Raw genomic sequence first — 15,353 nt, 5'->3', positions numbered from 1 at the left:
CAGTGGGGGCAAGGCAGGGACGCTGCCATGGTGTTTTTGCTGTACCCTGGGCCACCCCTGGACTTTGTGCCATTAGTCCATCACACACAAACACAGAATCAACTGTTAAATCTCACCCAGGTGCTTTTTGCTGATAAATCCACAGAACATGCTGGAGCTGGACATGCCTGTCGCTGAGACCTGAGGGATGGGGACTCAGTGGCTGCAGTCCTCAATCCCCAATGTGGCCAGGACTCATGGGAACGGATGGGGAGGGAGCAGCAGGGTGCTGGTCTTCCTGGAGTGTCCCTTCCTTTCTTTGGCTTTCCAAGAGTTTGACTCCACAAACTGGAATAAAAAGACCTCATGGCCCATAGTGAATCTGTCCTGCCATGCACTGTCAGGTCCAGCTGGGCATGGCTGGGCAGAGGCTGTGTCCTGAGAGAGCTGATCCCTAAATAAATCATATTTGCATTGTCAGGATGCATCACCCACACCTCCCACAAGGTGGGTGCAAGAAAGTGACCCCCTGCTCCCAGGTGCACATGCTGTGAGGGGTGGGGAGTGTGCCCAGGGATTAGGACCCCAGAAGGAGTTAGGTTTGGGCTGCTGTTGGTATTTATCAGCTGCTTCACTGACATTGATCCTGAGTGTGTAACTCACTGACTCTTGGATAATTTCTTGTCATTAGTAAGTCAATAAACAGCTTTGGTCCTGATTTCATCGAGCTGACATGATTTGAGCATCTCTTCCTGGTGACAGGAAGCTGGCGCTGAATTGAGGATATCTTTGGAAAGACTGTTGTGTTTTTAGGAAATTACTCCCAGGAAAACCTGCTGGGAAGGCAGGCTCTGAGAACCCCATCTGTTCTCCATAGAGATTTGTTCTGCGTCGTGTGTAAGGAATCATTTTCCTTGGGAGTCCTCAACAGTGAGGAAGGAACTGTGAAACCAGCTCCCCATGAAAACTGGGCTTTGTGATGCCTCTTTTCATGTCACTGCAAGCATGGGCCAGATTTCCCATATTGTTCTTGTGTCAGCAACAAACAAACAGTTTGAGTCTCAATCCTTTGAACAGAGCAAAACAATGAATCCAAATATCTGTCCACAGCTTTCCTAGAGAATCCGAGGCTGGGAATCTCAGAGAGAACCTAGTTAATTTTTCCTGAAGCAGCTCTGCTGCTGAGCCACACTATGATGTCCCTGGTACTGGTGAGCTGGGGTGGATGTGCAGCCTTGTCCAGCGCTGTTCCCTGGAGCTCTACACGAGCTCAGAAGCCCTGATCCCTCAGCAGCAGGGATGTACCAGTCTCTCAGTGGTCCCAGAGGGATGGCAGAGCAAACCTTGGTTTCCTCAGGCAGACAGGCCATGTCTGCATGATGCCATCAATGGGAGAGCAGAGCAGATCCACCTCATTTTCCAGCCATGGTTAGGACATTTCCCCCAGCCTGCTCTGACTGGAGCCTGCTGATGTCAAGGTCTCAGGCTCTTCTTGGGAATACGTGCCCCTTACTGTTTGCCTGACAGCTTCTTTTCAGGTGATCCAAGCACAGAGAACTGAGGCAAACATGTCTGTTCACACTCTGAATAGAACCAGTCCTATTCTTCTCCCTCTGACCAAATCCGTTCTGGTTTCTGTCCTCTCTCAGTAATTTGGCTCTGTGCTCTTGGGGCTTTGAAAGTCACTTTAGCGAGACCTGGACACCACCATGTCATTCTCTTTATGGGACTCTGCTTCAGTTTTTCCAAAATATCCAATGGTCAGAGACCTCTGCATTCAGCAGCCACTGGGGAGAGGCCAAGTTACTGTCATGCCTGAAAGGTCACTGAGCAGGAGCTGTTCCCAGAGCTGCCATCCTGCCCCTTACCTGTGCACTGACCAGTATCGGGGCTGTTTCCATGGTAGTTCAGGTTTTGGACAGTGGCTCCCAGAGCATGAAGCAATTCAGGATGGATGATAACTTAATACCATCTTGTTAACACCCTCATCCATCTTATCAAAGATCATGATCTCACCATGACAGCCAGGCTTTGTGCTCCAGAGGTCCTGGCTGATCAGGTTGCAAGGAGAGTGACAACTCCTTCAGTGCTTTGATATCTTTGCCACCCCTTCCTTGGCCTTTAACGAAGGTATTTTTTCAAAGCTGAAAATAATGTGTGTCCAAAGCTGGCTAATCTGCTGGAAATATTTATTTCCAAGTTTACAGAAAGTATTAACATTGAGCAAGCAATTTTTCTGGATTATTTTTCAGCAGAGCTGGGGAGCAGCCATTGCCATTCACTCCTGCTGTCAATGAGCACATCAGGGAGTGAAGAGTTCATCCCAGTCCCCTCAGCATTCTCCCTTCAGGACAGACAGCTTTTGCTGTGCTTGTTGGGATGTGCCCCATGCATGGGGACCACCTTTGGGCTGGGGCCCAGGGAGGAAGGTTTATTTTCCCTGCCCCAAAGAGCTGCTGCAGTGTCTCTGTGTCTCCTGGGCAGCAGTCAGGGCAGGGGCCTGGAGAGATCTGCAAGGAGGAGGCAGAAGACCCTGGGCAGCTGCAGCACATCTGTTACATGGGGTGTGTGCCCACAGTAGGATCAACAATCCTTCCAGAACTTCAAAAAACCCCAAACCAACAAGTTCTGGCCTGGGAGCTTCCAGGTCAATGGTATCAGCCTTTCAACAGTGTCCTCCTGTTAAAGCACATCCCACCTCCAGCCCTCTGGAGCACTCCAAGCAGAGGTGATGGACTTGGAAGCAAGATAAGGGCAGCATTTCCCAGTTAGGTGGTGTCTCTCCAAAAAGTCTGACAGCTCAGGGTATCTGTTGGGCTGTGACATCTGATCAGGCTGTAGGCGAGTTGGATGGGAATGCTGGGCATGTCCTGGTGGCCTGGACAGGGAACACCTGGCTATTAGCATCTCCACAGTCTGTCTTTACTGGAAAAGGTGCTGCCTGGTCCTTAATTTATCATAAAATGTGGCACATCCCCACACTTACTGCTTACTGCTCGGTACTGCAGCCCTGAGAACTGCACAAGTAAGAGCAGCCAGGGGTGGCCAGTGTTTCGACACATGTTTCAGTCAGAACATCAGTTTTATTTAGAAGAAAGAAAAGAAAGAAAGGTATTTTATCAGGGCATGACATCTCAGCCACGTCCGCATCTAGGCAAGAGGAAAGGATGATGTACCACACGAGGCACCCCGAGCTGGCTGAGTCTGCTCCTACAGGTCGTTGCTCAATGATTTACCTAACTCCTAGCATCTCCAAGAAAATATTTGCAGTGGAAGTCACCAGAAACAAGACTTTGTTTGTTTTGCTCCCCACCAATTATTTTGGATGTCCAAAATGACATCACCTGCCTTTTTCCTGCTGTGAAGTTCTATATATGAAGATCCTGGATCCTCTTGATCTTCAGAAGACAGGGACATTAGCTGGAGAAAGAGCTTGGTCAGGTAAGAGCAAACTTATTCTTCAAATGTGTGCTTCTTGCTTCTGCCTCTGCAAACCCTCAGTGTTCCTTTGGGAGTGTTGGCCTTTTAACAAAAATTGTTATTCTTGCCTGCTGCCTGCCTGAATTATGCTCTGAGAAGTAAATGGTGCCTTTCAGTACAAGTTTCTCCAAAAGAGATGTGCGTGTTCATTGGATTTGCAGTCCTTGCAGAAGAAAGGGTATTTCAGGGTTTTTATAAACAATTATCACTTCAATTATCTTTGGTATAACTCGATTATCTACCATAGATTTCTAGCCAAGGTGAATTAGACCTCTCACACTTGTTTTGATCCCTTTTTGATGAGTTATTTACATTTAAATAGATTTGGAGCAACGAAGTTCATTTTGGTTCTTTAAAAAAGAAAAATAAGCTACTTCAAGTTGTAGATCCTACAGAAATATTTCAATGGTACCGAAATGTTAAAGTTTACTTTCTCTTTCTTACAATTCTATCAGGAGTTTCCATGCAGAGGGAAGCCTCAGAATCTGATGTTTGTGCAGAAATCATGACATTCTCCCTGGAGGTTCTCTCCTTGCTCGCTATGTTCGTGTAGTTGTACTCTGTAGCTGTTGTTGCTCTTCTTCCAGAGACAATCATGTTGTCAGAAATGTCTTGTTTTCCCCTTCTGTAGCATGCAGGATGTTTCTTGGAGAAATCCCCATCCAGGATGGATGAGTCCCAAATCAGACAGCTCAGTCACGCCATTGCTCACCAGCACTGGCTGGGGGGTCACAGCAGGGACATCCCAACAAGCCTTTACTCTTCCCTGAACTGCTCTGGCCATTGGTCTTTGGAGTAACTGGTGTTGACACTCCAGTTCCTCCTGCAGGAAAGTGCCACCAGGAGGGTTACTGTCCATCAGCACCAGCGTGATGAGGAGGCAGGAGAGATGCCAACAGCCTCCTCCCCAATTTTGTCTCCCCTGACAGGCATTCCTTCTTTCTCCTTCCTCCTCCCTCCCTTCTCCTTCTCCCCTCCATGGGCTGGTGCTCGCTCTCCCAGCACTGCACTCATGGCAATCACTTCCCACAGTTATCAGGACCAAAGATGTCCGTGTTGTGGACTGTTGTCCTGCTCAACAGCCTGCTGATCCCTTCACAAGGATTTGTAATCCCATTCTTGGTTGCCAAACCAGATATGAATGGTAAGTGTACAAAAGAGACTGGATTTATCCTCCTTGTGAGGCCAGTTCTGTTCTTTTTGTCTTTTGACCATACTCAGAAAATCAGAAGCTGGTGCAGATCTGCCCAGCAGTAGGGGCAATGCAGGTAATTTGCGTTTATGAAGCACTTTGGAGATGGCACTTCAGTTACTTTACAGAGGATGGTGCCACCACGTTTTTGTATAAAGTGGGAGAGGGGAGGGGAGGGGAGAACCAGGCTGGCACACCTTGTATGCTGAGTCCATATAGCTCACAGTGACCTCTGCTCCTGTTCTTCAGGTTTTAAAGATCCACCAGCCAAAGCTGTTCCCCAGAGAGCTCCACGTGGTCTCCTTAGTGGCAATCTGCTTGGCGGTCTCCTTGGCAAGGATGGAATCACTGGGGGTCTCCTGGGCAAAGAGGGTGCTGTCGGCAGTCTCCTTGGCAAAGATGGTGTTGTTGGTGGTCTCCTTGGTGAAGATGGTCCTGTAGGCAGTCTCCTTGGCAAAGACGGTGTTGTTGGTGGTCTCCTTGGCAAAGACGGTGCTGTTGGTGGTCTCCTTGACAAAGATGGTGTTGTTGGTGGTCTCCTTGACAAAGATGGAGCTGTTGGTGGTCTCCTTGGTGGCCTCCTTGGAGGAGGTGGTCCTGTTGGAGGTCTCCTTGGTGGAAACGGTCTCCTGGGTGGAGATGGTCTCCTAGGTGGTCTCCTTGGCGAAGGTGGTGTGGTTGGTGGTCTCCTTGACCAAGACGGTATCCTCGGTGGTCTCCTTGGCAAAGGTGGTGTCGTTGATGGTCTCCTTGGCAAAGATGGCCTTGTTGATACTCTCCTTGACACCGTCCTTGACCTTCTCATTGGCAAAAATGGTCTCCTTGGCAAAAACGGCCTCATTGGCAGCCTTCTTGGTAGAAATGGTGAAGAACTCATGGGGTGAGTGCGAGCGGGAGATGGTGTCCCTGAGCAGCCCGGTGTGTCTGAGCCATGCTGGGGAAAGGAGGTCCTGTCCTGGAGCCTGCACACCCAGGGCTCCCTCCCTCCTCTCCTCGGGTGGGTTCATAAATGGGGGCTCATCTGTTGGGAGTTTCTGCCTCTGCCTGGCATCTCAGGGTGCCTTGTATGTCCCACAAGCTGCTCCTGGCTGGTGGGGATGCCTGATGGCCCAGGGGGAAGAGGATCCCAAGAGCACAGCTGCAGTGCTGGGGGCTGAGGGGACAGGGCTGTGTGAATGTGCTGTTCACTGCTTTTTCCTTGTTTCAACCATCCAGACTGAGAATTGTGAACAACACCCTCCCCAAAATCAGTCTGCGCTCCCTGCCGGGCTTTGGGCACCAGGTGGACTTCAACACGCAGCTGCTGGTAGAGAGCAGGTAGGGCATGTCCACCATCAGGGGCATGGCTTGGGGCAGGGGGTCACCATCTCTTTGGAAAGAAGAGGGTCAGCAAGTGTCCTGAGCTGCCTGCTGTGCTTCCCCTGGGCAGCGTGCCGGGCCAGCCACTCTGCAAGCAGCTGGAGGTAGATGCGACCATAGTGGTCCAGGACACATGGACACCTCACCAGAAAGCTCTGAACTGCAAGACTGTTGACATAAACACCTACGTGAGGTATGAATCAGGTGTGAGGGAACATCTGTGTGAGTGGGTGGCCCATGGCCAGCCTGTGGCTCTTGTGGCAGTGGGACACCTTGGTGCCATTGGTCATTGATGGCAGCGCCTTTCTGCCTGGTGCCTTGAAGGTGTCCAGCTGTCGGGCTCAGAGGGGAACTGTTGACTTTCTTCTAAAATTTTGGCTAAGAAAAGAACATTTCTGGGTGCGGGGACCTGGCACTGGGCAGGATTCAGAAGGCTTGGGAATGGAAATGTTTCGGCACTGAGTAAGGACAAAGCAAGTGAGGCCTCATGTTTCTCTTGTGTGAAGTCCCTTACTTTCCAGCATTAATCTTTGTCACTTGCTATTTCCTATTTTCCTGTTACCAGACCCAGAGTGCCAGTTCTGGAAGAGCCTTTGAAACGCTTCCTTAGCAATGCCCTGCAGGATCTGGTGAGTCTGCAGAGCCACCTTCATGTGACCCACCAGCACAGTGCTGGGTGGGCTGGCAGCACGGGCAGGGCAGGCAGAAGGCCAGGCTGCCCCATGGATGTGGATATTTGCACAGCTGTGAGCTCAGCGGGGCGGTCAGCCTCTCCTCCTGCTGAAAGGCACCAGCACCATCACCTGTGCCAGGCTCTGCTGGCAAACAGATTTCTGAGCCAGGTGCTGGTTTAGCAGCTACTAACCCGGGTGAGAGCCACGCTGGCTCAGAAACACCGCTCCCCCACACGATTCTGAGTCCTGTGAGGTGGGATGTGCCCCCCAGCACTGCCTGCAGCAGCTCTGCCCACATGTGCAGCCAGCAGAGCCCACTGTCACTGGCTGTGCCGGTGCCATGTCACCCACTGGTGCAGCAGGTCCCAGGACCCTCTCACTCCCCTCTGCTTCCCCAGGGCTGCAACATCATCAACGCCAAGGTCAAGGTGTTAAGCTCCCTGCTCGGCTCCAGGAACCGTAAGTTGATACGTCCTGTTCCTCTCCTCCCTGTGACATCCTGCCCTTAGCATTGCTTGCCTTTTTACATTAGGTAAATACAAATATTTTAGCAATTTTCTAAAACCACAACTCCCAGATCAAACCCAACATTCAGTTTCCCTGCCCCAGGAGCAGCAGCCAGCTCTTCCAGCAGAAACCCACCACAGAAATGATTTATTTTAGAAAAAATATTTTTGCTGCAAACTATTATTTTCTAGTGGCTTTTCTAGCCATGAGCAGGAGCTGCTGCTGGTTCTAGTAACTCTTGAGACCATGGGATTTGGGAGAATCCCCTGCCATTGCAGCTGAAGAGCTTTCTTCCCTGTGTTCACAGAGGTGCTCCCACTCGGGGCTCTGGGGGATCTGCCCTCCTTCTCCATCCTCAGTGGTGACGCCATCCAGATGGATCTGAACGTAAGTGCCATTGTGTTCCCTGGTACCAAAACCTCTGACTTTGATTCACTGGAATATGGTGGATGTTTATCAAAGGCTGCTCACATTTCAGCTGCCTTCAGGCACTGTTCGCAGGAAAGTTCTAATGAGTCTCCTCCAGCCACATCGCTGCTATTGCCAGTGCTGTGTCTCTACTTTATTTTTTGCCTGTTAATCCTTGATGGTGACATGAGCAAGACTGGCTTGATGCTACTTAATTAAGCATAATTGTAGCACTCTCATAGTTTTTAATCAAAAAAGTTTAATTTCATACAGGAGCAGCAATCACTGCTTACAGGCTTGCTCTGTTTATAAGTGGTTTGTCAAAGTTTGGTAACAGACAGAGACCAGAATCATGCAAAAAATATCAGAGTGTGTCTTTCCAGTCAGGATATGTGGCAGTGTTTCAGCGGGGAAGGTGCAGCAGACGCAGCCCTTGCCTGTGCCAGAGCAGCCTCGTTATTGTCACCATTTAATGCTGACAAACCTCGTGGGAGCCTCTCCATGAGGTGCACGGGCAGGCAGGGTGCCCAGTGCAATCCCACCAATTCCCATCCCTGCTCTGTGCCCTGCAGCTCCTCCCTGAGAATGCCAGGGATGGTGGGATGAGCCCCGTGCAGGGACTGCCCCTCGCTGCCAGCCTGCAGCTGGCCACCGGCCGCCCGCCCCGGCTCAGCCTCCCCCAGGACACCCTCGGCGCCCTGCTGGAGCAGCTCCAGGGACAGGGAGCCCTCAACCTCAGCATCACCAGCCTGATGGGTGTTAACAATTTCCCTCTGCAAAGCCAGGTCAGTGTCCTGCTTGCTCTCGGGTGACCCAAGGGCGCCCACCTTTGCCTGCTTGTGTTTGTGGGGTCCAGCTGAGCCCAGAGTGGGCTTGGCACAACCCCTCCCAGGCAGAGATGTCACCGGTGCTGTTCCCACAGGTTCCCCAGAGCAGCTCGCTGACCATGTCTGCCCTTTTCCCGTTCATCCCTGAGGTCTGTCACCTTCTCCACGTGCATCGATTCCAACCCCACCTCTCAGCCCACCCCTGCCCTGACTTCCTCTCTCCCTGCAGCTCACCCGGGCCCTCCCTGGCTCTCTGCCACTGGAGCTGCGTGTCCGAGTAAACAGAAAGCCAATAGTGACTGTGAGGGATGGGAGAGCCACTGTCACACTCAAAGCCACCATCGACGTCGCCAGTCCTGCCCTGCAGACCCCCCAGGGGCTCCTGTTCTCCCTCAATGCAGTGAGTGAGCTCCTGGGGGATGAGATGACTTGGGGTGCTTGCTGAGGCTGGATCACTGCTGGCATTCCCTTGGCTTGCCCTACCCTTGACCCCGCAGCGTTTGTACTTTTGTATTTACTGCATCATCAAAACGGTGATGCCCAGTCCTTTAAACAAGCTCAGAACCAAGCATAAAGAGTAAGTGAAATGTTTCAGGAATAACACAAAATAAAGACAGGAAGGCGAACCCTGGGGAGAGAAATACATGATGCCATCTGTCACAAAAATGTGTCTTCTCGGCACAGACAAGTGTTTTTTCTCAGAATGGGTAATTTACAAATACACTTTTCAGTCTTGGGAGCTGTGCAGGGGAATAACCTCATTTCTTTCATTGTTCCATTTCCAGGACATCGTTCTGAACATCAGCCCATCAGTCTCTGATGGCAAACTGCAAACCTCCCTGGCTCTTGACAGGTAGAGCCCAGCTCTGCGGGTGGGGGGCTCTGCCTGGGGACAAATGGAGCTGGTGGGGGACAGTGATTTAGACGTGGTAAAGATGTCAGTGGCTGCTGGAGCCTTCCTGCCTCCTCCCAGCCCCAGCCTCAGAGCAACTGCATGCCTGACGTGATGAGAGAATTGTAAAAAAGTTGTTCCAATTTTAAAATCCTGTATCTTTGTGAGGGTGGGTGGCTGCACCAACACACCCCAACTTTTCCTTGTTTTTATCTTTTGTAGCATCAACCTGACACAGTTCCCCCAGAGTCTCGATATTTCCAGAGTAAGTGCATGCCCTGGATCGAGGTGCTGCAGTGAGTGATGCAATGGCCAGAGGTTCCGTGTGGGGGAGAAATTCATAACCTAATTCTTCAGTTTTCATCCTTCTACTTCTCTTGGCAGAGGGCAATCTCCCTCTGCCCTGCAGATCCCCCGTGCTCTACAGCAGTGACACTTGGGTGTATCTCCCCACTTGGGGGAGGAATAATTAAAAAGAAATTACCTAAAGAGCATATCCACCCTCAATCCTGGGAGCGTTTCACTGAAGGAAGCTTCCTAATTCTTGTATTTCATAGCAAATTGAGTAGAAGTCAACTGATAAGCCTGGCATGGCCCATAACCATTGCTCTGACACATCCTCTTCCCTGCAGGCTTCTGCACTCGCAGAATGGCTCAAGAAGGTCTTCACAGCTGTATATGTACCTTCTGTTCAAGGTATGGGGGTCAGGGTCCCTGTCATCTCAGATTCAGCTGGATTTGGGGCTCTCCCCCTCCCCTTGCTGCCTTCATTCCGGGTTTCATCCCTGTGATGGGATTCTTACACCTGTTTGTGCAGATGCCTTCCGTGTGTCGGTGCCACTGCCCAGCGTCCTCAACACCAACCTCAGGAACGTTGAAGTCAACATCACTGACGTAAGGATGGAGTTTTCCCCCTGTGCTGTGTCCTGGGGAGTGGGAATGTGCCCGCCAGGGCTGGGACATGCAAATCCCACAGCCCCACCCCAGCCAACCAACCTCATTTCCCATGGGCTGCTCCCAGCTTCCCTCTGCTGGGAATGGCAAAAAGCTGGTGAAAGTCTGAATGAGAAAACTGAGTAGTTTTTGTTCTGCTTCTTCCAGGTGGATGAGTTTTCTGGCCAGACCACTCTGGGAAGATCCTGCTCAGGAGGAGACTCGATGCTGTTCCCTTTTTGAGGCAGCACATGCACCCCAAGCCCTGCTCTGCTGCATTCTCTCCCTCTTCCTTTCTCTCAAGTGCTGCTCTGTGCTGTGGCTGTGGCCTGAGCAGGACAGGCAGCAGCCTCTGGCCAGCAACATGTGGGAAAGTTGCTCGGCTGGTGGATGTCTGGGGGTTCTGTGGCCACTTTTAACATCCATAGCCAGAAGGCAGAGCTGTTAGGCACAAAGGTTGTTCTCATATTGCTCTTTCAATAAAATCACTCACTGTCACAGTATTTTCCTCTCTGGATATTTTTTCCTATGAGTTTCTGGCTCCCCACACCTGTTTTCCTGCTCCCCACCCCTGTGCCACATGGCACACAGATGGGTGGGGTGGCTGTGCCTTCAGAGGACAAACTGGGACCTAAAGAGAGCAATTCTGAAGCTCAGCCTGTGGCACCAGGTGTGAAACAGCCTCTCAGAGGGGCACTGGGTTGGGTGCACGTGGGTGCCCTGCTGCAGCCCATTTCTCATGCCTGAGATGGGGCAGAGGGAAGCTTGCAATGCAGCGCTGGCACAGCTCTTGCTGATATCTCCCTCTCCTTTGGAGCCCTTTGGAGCAGCTCCTGCTGGCAGCAGGTCCCACATGGAACCTGTTGGTGCTGGCTGTGCAAGGCTCTGTCCAGAGCCAGGCACAGATAACATGAGCACACACTCCATAGGGATTTATTTAGGTGTGTATTATCCCCTTGTTGTGTAAGATGCACCAGGTTGTCAGAAAAAGCACTTTTGATCTCACAAAGGTATTAAGTGTTGAGGGCACCAGAACAAAGGTGCCCTTATGGCCAGGAGTGGCCATGGAGGTGTCCCAGCACAGGGGTTTTTTGGAGGCAACACTGCTGGGAAGGAGCTGGCAGCTGCAGGATGGGTGGGACAAGCCTCAGGAACCACTTCTCAAGGTTCCTCGAGCAGTAAAGGAGGCAAAAATCTCCTGGTACTATTCCAAAGCCTCCCCATGAGTTTGCTGGAAACTTAAAAACTTCCCCTTGCTGCGGTAACCTGTGCATGCCAGCCTGGGGGCAGGTGTCAGCAGGGATTTCCGTGGAAGAAGCTGATTTCCCAGCACGGCTCTTCAGGTCAGTGCAGCCTCACGTGCTGCAGCCACGGAGTCTCACACACCTTTTCCTTCCCTTTTGCCCTGGCCTCTTGGAAACAGTGCTGCCTGATACTGGCAGTATCCAGTGTCCAGTAACCTGTTCCTCAATGCTTTTCTCAAGTTTACAAGTCATTATTCATAGTGGAATATATGAAACTCACAAATGGTGCTTCACGCCCTCAATCCACTAGCCAGCTTTGGACATTCAAGCACCTTTCCATTTTTCCTGCAGCACCTTCACTATAGAAGGATCTGCTGTGTGGGTTAAAACAGATGTGCCCATGGACCAGCATAAGGTCTCACTTTAGGAGGAGCTGAGCAAAGCCAGGCTTGAAATTCAGGATAAGGTCAGGTAATGAAAAAGAGTGTAAAAAGTGGTAAAAGGTACTGTGATCTTGGGGGGATAGAGCCTCTGTTTTACCCCCAAACCTTATGATATTGGCTCCACTGAGCCAAGAATAAACATGGAAATAAATACAACAACAGTAGCAATGAAGGTGAGTAATTCTAGTTAATATTTAGTGACTAGTCTGAAAAATCAGAAAATAGGTCATTATAGCAAAATGAAAACCCTTTTCTGAAAATCCATTCATTGAACATAGAAGTTTAAGGAAGTTTTCTGTAGTGACATCCTTTTGAGGTTCTGGTTATTTTTATCATTATAAGGCTAAAAATGGGCCATTTTAATAACAAAGACCAGTGTGAGTCACTGATATAATTTCAACCTTAATTTGCACAACTCACCTGAGGGTGAGGTGGGCTTAGGTTGGGCTGTAAAGGAGTAAAGGAATAAAGGAAAGGAGTTTTGAGTGTTGGTGGGTCACAAGTGCCACTGTGGAAGACAGGAACCACTGAGGGTCCTTGGGGATTGACGCCCTCATACCAGCACCGTGATCAGCCAGGAAAGGGAGAGGATTTCATTGGGAAGAAGAAGATGCTTGTGAGCAAACCTCCCCTTCCAAACTGAGTCGGGAGTCGTTTTGTTTACGTAATTACCATTTCAGCTGGTCAGGCTCTTGGCAGGACAAAGCTCTGGAAGCGCCGCAGGTTTGCAGGGCAGAGGAAGGCGCAGGAGCCTTTGCCCATAGAGGATGCGCGAACCGCGCTGGCCGCGGCTCCGTCCGCATCCCGCCCGCTCGGCTGCGCTGGGAGCGCAAGGCAAAACAAGGCAAAAGAACCGAGCCTCCGATAAAACTGCAGTGTAACTGAAAATAAATGAGAAAATTCGGTGTCTCTCGGCACATCTGGTCTGACCGGCCTCTGACTCGCCATCCCCTGCACGGCTGTGTGCGAGCGCTGCAGCCCCGCCGGGCTGAGCGCTGTCACCCGCAGTGTCCCTCCTGCTGTCCCCGCAGCTCCTGCCTGGCACGGCTGCTTGCCTCAACCCTGCACTCAGGGCCCTCAATGGCAAGGGGCGGGTTGGGCAAGGGCTGGCGCTGTGGCTGTTTGGTGGCATTAAAATCAGACTCCTTGAGAGGCTGAGTGAAGGAGGTGTCCCCTGCTGGCAGGAGCCAGCTCACCTTGCCAACCCCAACCCACGCCCTGCCCATGGCAAAAGTGCCAGGGCATTTCCCTGTTACAGCTCTCCCTCCCACCATGCCTGGAGGTGACAGCCACTCCCCAGCCGTGTCACAGGCCGGTGGTGCTGGTCCCTGTGCCCCCCTCACACAGCCACAGTCAGTGGTGTGCTGTCCCAGAGATCTCAGGGCACAATTCTGTCCCCTGTGCCAAATTCAGAGGTTATTTTAATGAACAGGGTGTGGGGGGTCTTCTGAAACGTGAGCACGTAGTGTAGGAACCACTCAGCCTGAGATTTTCTCTGCTCATTTGAGGAGACTATACACTAGCAGATAAAAGGCAGCAACAAATTTCCCATCGGCTATTTTGGGATGCAAATTACAGTTATCTCATGCAAAATCCAAGCAGAAACGATTCACTCTGCTGCTGCAATTGCCTTGCTCCGGGAGGTCTGTGCTTCACGCTATTCACAGGGAATTGTTTAACAAGACCCATTTACTTTGCAGCAGGTTGTTTTCATGGTGCTCCTTTATTTTTCCACAGCCTGCTCCCAATTGTGGATAATTTATTGGCAAGTGTCCTGAACAGACTTCTTCTTAATCTGGTAAGTCGGAAAAATAAAACATTCTGGGAAGGAGGAATGAGTCTGAAAAGATGTGGTGCAGCTCCCTGTGGCATCACTGGTGCTTGGAGCAGGAGCAGAGCCACTGTCCCAGGGCTGCTGCATCCACCCAGTACCTTGGGATTAGTGGGAGACACATTCCATGTCTCCATCAGCTTGGGAGAAACTTCTCCTTCCTTCCCAATGTGAGGTCTGCCCAAATGCTGAGAGTTCCTAATGATGTCCTGGACTGTGCTATGGACTCATGGAATCTCTCTTCCTCCTGAAGGCCCCAGAGTATTTCTAGCCATCCCTCACAAGCTCCTGGGTCTTCCCACTTCTCTGAGGAAGATGCCCAGAGCCAGTCCCAGAGCAGGGCTACATTCCAGTTGCCCAGTGCTCCCATGCCCAGGGAAAGCCTGGCAGAGCCAAGCAGGGCTGGGTGTCCTTCTCTGGCTCTGAATGTGGATTCTCACCGACCTTCCCCAGCTCTTGCAGCTCTGCCCAGTGCTCAGCATTGCCCTGGGACTCGTCAGTGACCAGCTGGGACTCCTGCACTGTGAGCACACAGTGGGTCCCACTCCCTGTCCTGCCTTGTGCCGTGTGTCACCCACTCCAGCTGAGGGATGACTGGGACACCTTTCCCTCCTCTGCTCCACCCTGGCCCAGATCTGTCAGGAGCAGGGGTCTGCAGGAGCTCCCCCGGAGCCCACTTGAAAGCCAGGCTCTCCTGGATGAAAAGGAACTTCAGGTAGGGGAGGGGGATTTGCAGCCGAGTCCAACAAGGAATCGCTGATCCCTTCCTCTCCCCCAGCACTGGTGCCCTGGATTTGCTGGGCAGCATCCACCATGTCCAGCCTTCCCCTGGTAACTCGCCAGTTCTGAGGTGGACTTGAATGTGAGTCCTGCAACTTCTCCTTCCATCTGTGCTTGGGAGATTTCCCTCTGCTTCAGCGAGGTCTCCTTCAGCCGTGTGCAGCTGGCCAGGGGGCTGTGGCAGCTGGCAGAGATCCTGGCTTCATGCCTTGTTCTCACCTCTGTCATGGGACAGCACGGCAGGGTTTAGGTTTCACAAACCTTTGGAGAAGGAAGTGTCACACGCCCTGCCTTGGCGAGGCCGTGTGTGCAGCCGTTCCACAGCGAGGGAATGTGAAGTTGACCGTAAAGGCAAATATTGCAAACATTTTGACCTGTGTTTCCTTCTCCTGTTTCTCCAGACTGTCATCGGGCCTGTGGCCAGAGGGCTGGTAGACTATCCACTGGGAAAGCCAGAATGTCCCCAAACCCCCACAGGCTGCTATGCCACCCCTGCCACCCGCAGTGGACACCAGCTCCTCCCGCTGGGCTTCCTGATGAACTCCTTCAGTACAGGAATTCCTGAGGAATTCAGGATCAGACCTGTCCTGGAGAGCAGCACTGTGCAATTGCTGCATCAGTGGGCAACCTGCTCTCAGCTGCTGGTCACTGTTTGTGCTCCCACCAGCAGAAACTTTTCATTTTTGGATGTTGCCAGATTCTCAAGGCATACCCTGAGCCACATGAATTGCTGATGGAAATTGCAGTCCCCACAGCACCAGTGGTGACCTTAAAGGTGTGATCCAGCTCACGGCTGCAGCAGAG

The 15,353-nt window shown here is 51.6% G+C and overlaps 1 protein-coding gene across 1 annotated transcript; it reads left to right on the top strand.

Annotated features, from left to right (window-relative positions):
- The first annotated feature begins 3,260 nt into the window (after positions 1-3,260).
- Positions 3,261-10,754, top strand: LOC146765723 (BPI fold-containing family B member 3-like). The gene is made up of 16 exons (XM_085558135.1): positions 3,261-3,420; positions 4,492-4,603; positions 4,901-5,531; positions 5,867-5,968; positions 6,081-6,203; positions 6,576-6,639; positions 7,083-7,143; positions 7,499-7,578; positions 8,172-8,384; positions 8,522-8,575; positions 8,656-8,826; positions 9,212-9,279; positions 9,541-9,583; positions 9,951-10,014; positions 10,136-10,212; positions 10,420-10,754. The coding sequence occupies exons 2-16, from the start codon at positions 4,507-4,509 to the stop codon at positions 10,492-10,494; spliced, it is 1,923 nt and encodes a 640-aa protein (XP_085414261.1). The 5' UTR covers positions 3,261-3,420; positions 4,492-4,506; the 3' UTR covers positions 10,495-10,754.
- The last annotated feature ends 4,599 nt before the right edge of the window (positions 10,755-15,353 follow it).

Source organism: Lonchura striata, chromosome 20 (assembly GCF_050655825.1).
Source record: "Lonchura striata isolate lonStrDom1 chromosome 20, ASM5065582v1, whole genome shotgun sequence".
Classification (NCBI taxonomy): Eukaryota; Metazoa; Chordata; class Aves; order Passeriformes; family Estrildidae; genus Lonchura; species Lonchura striata.
Note: the sequence above shows the minus strand (reverse complement) of the source record. Positions and strands in the feature narration are given on the sequence as shown.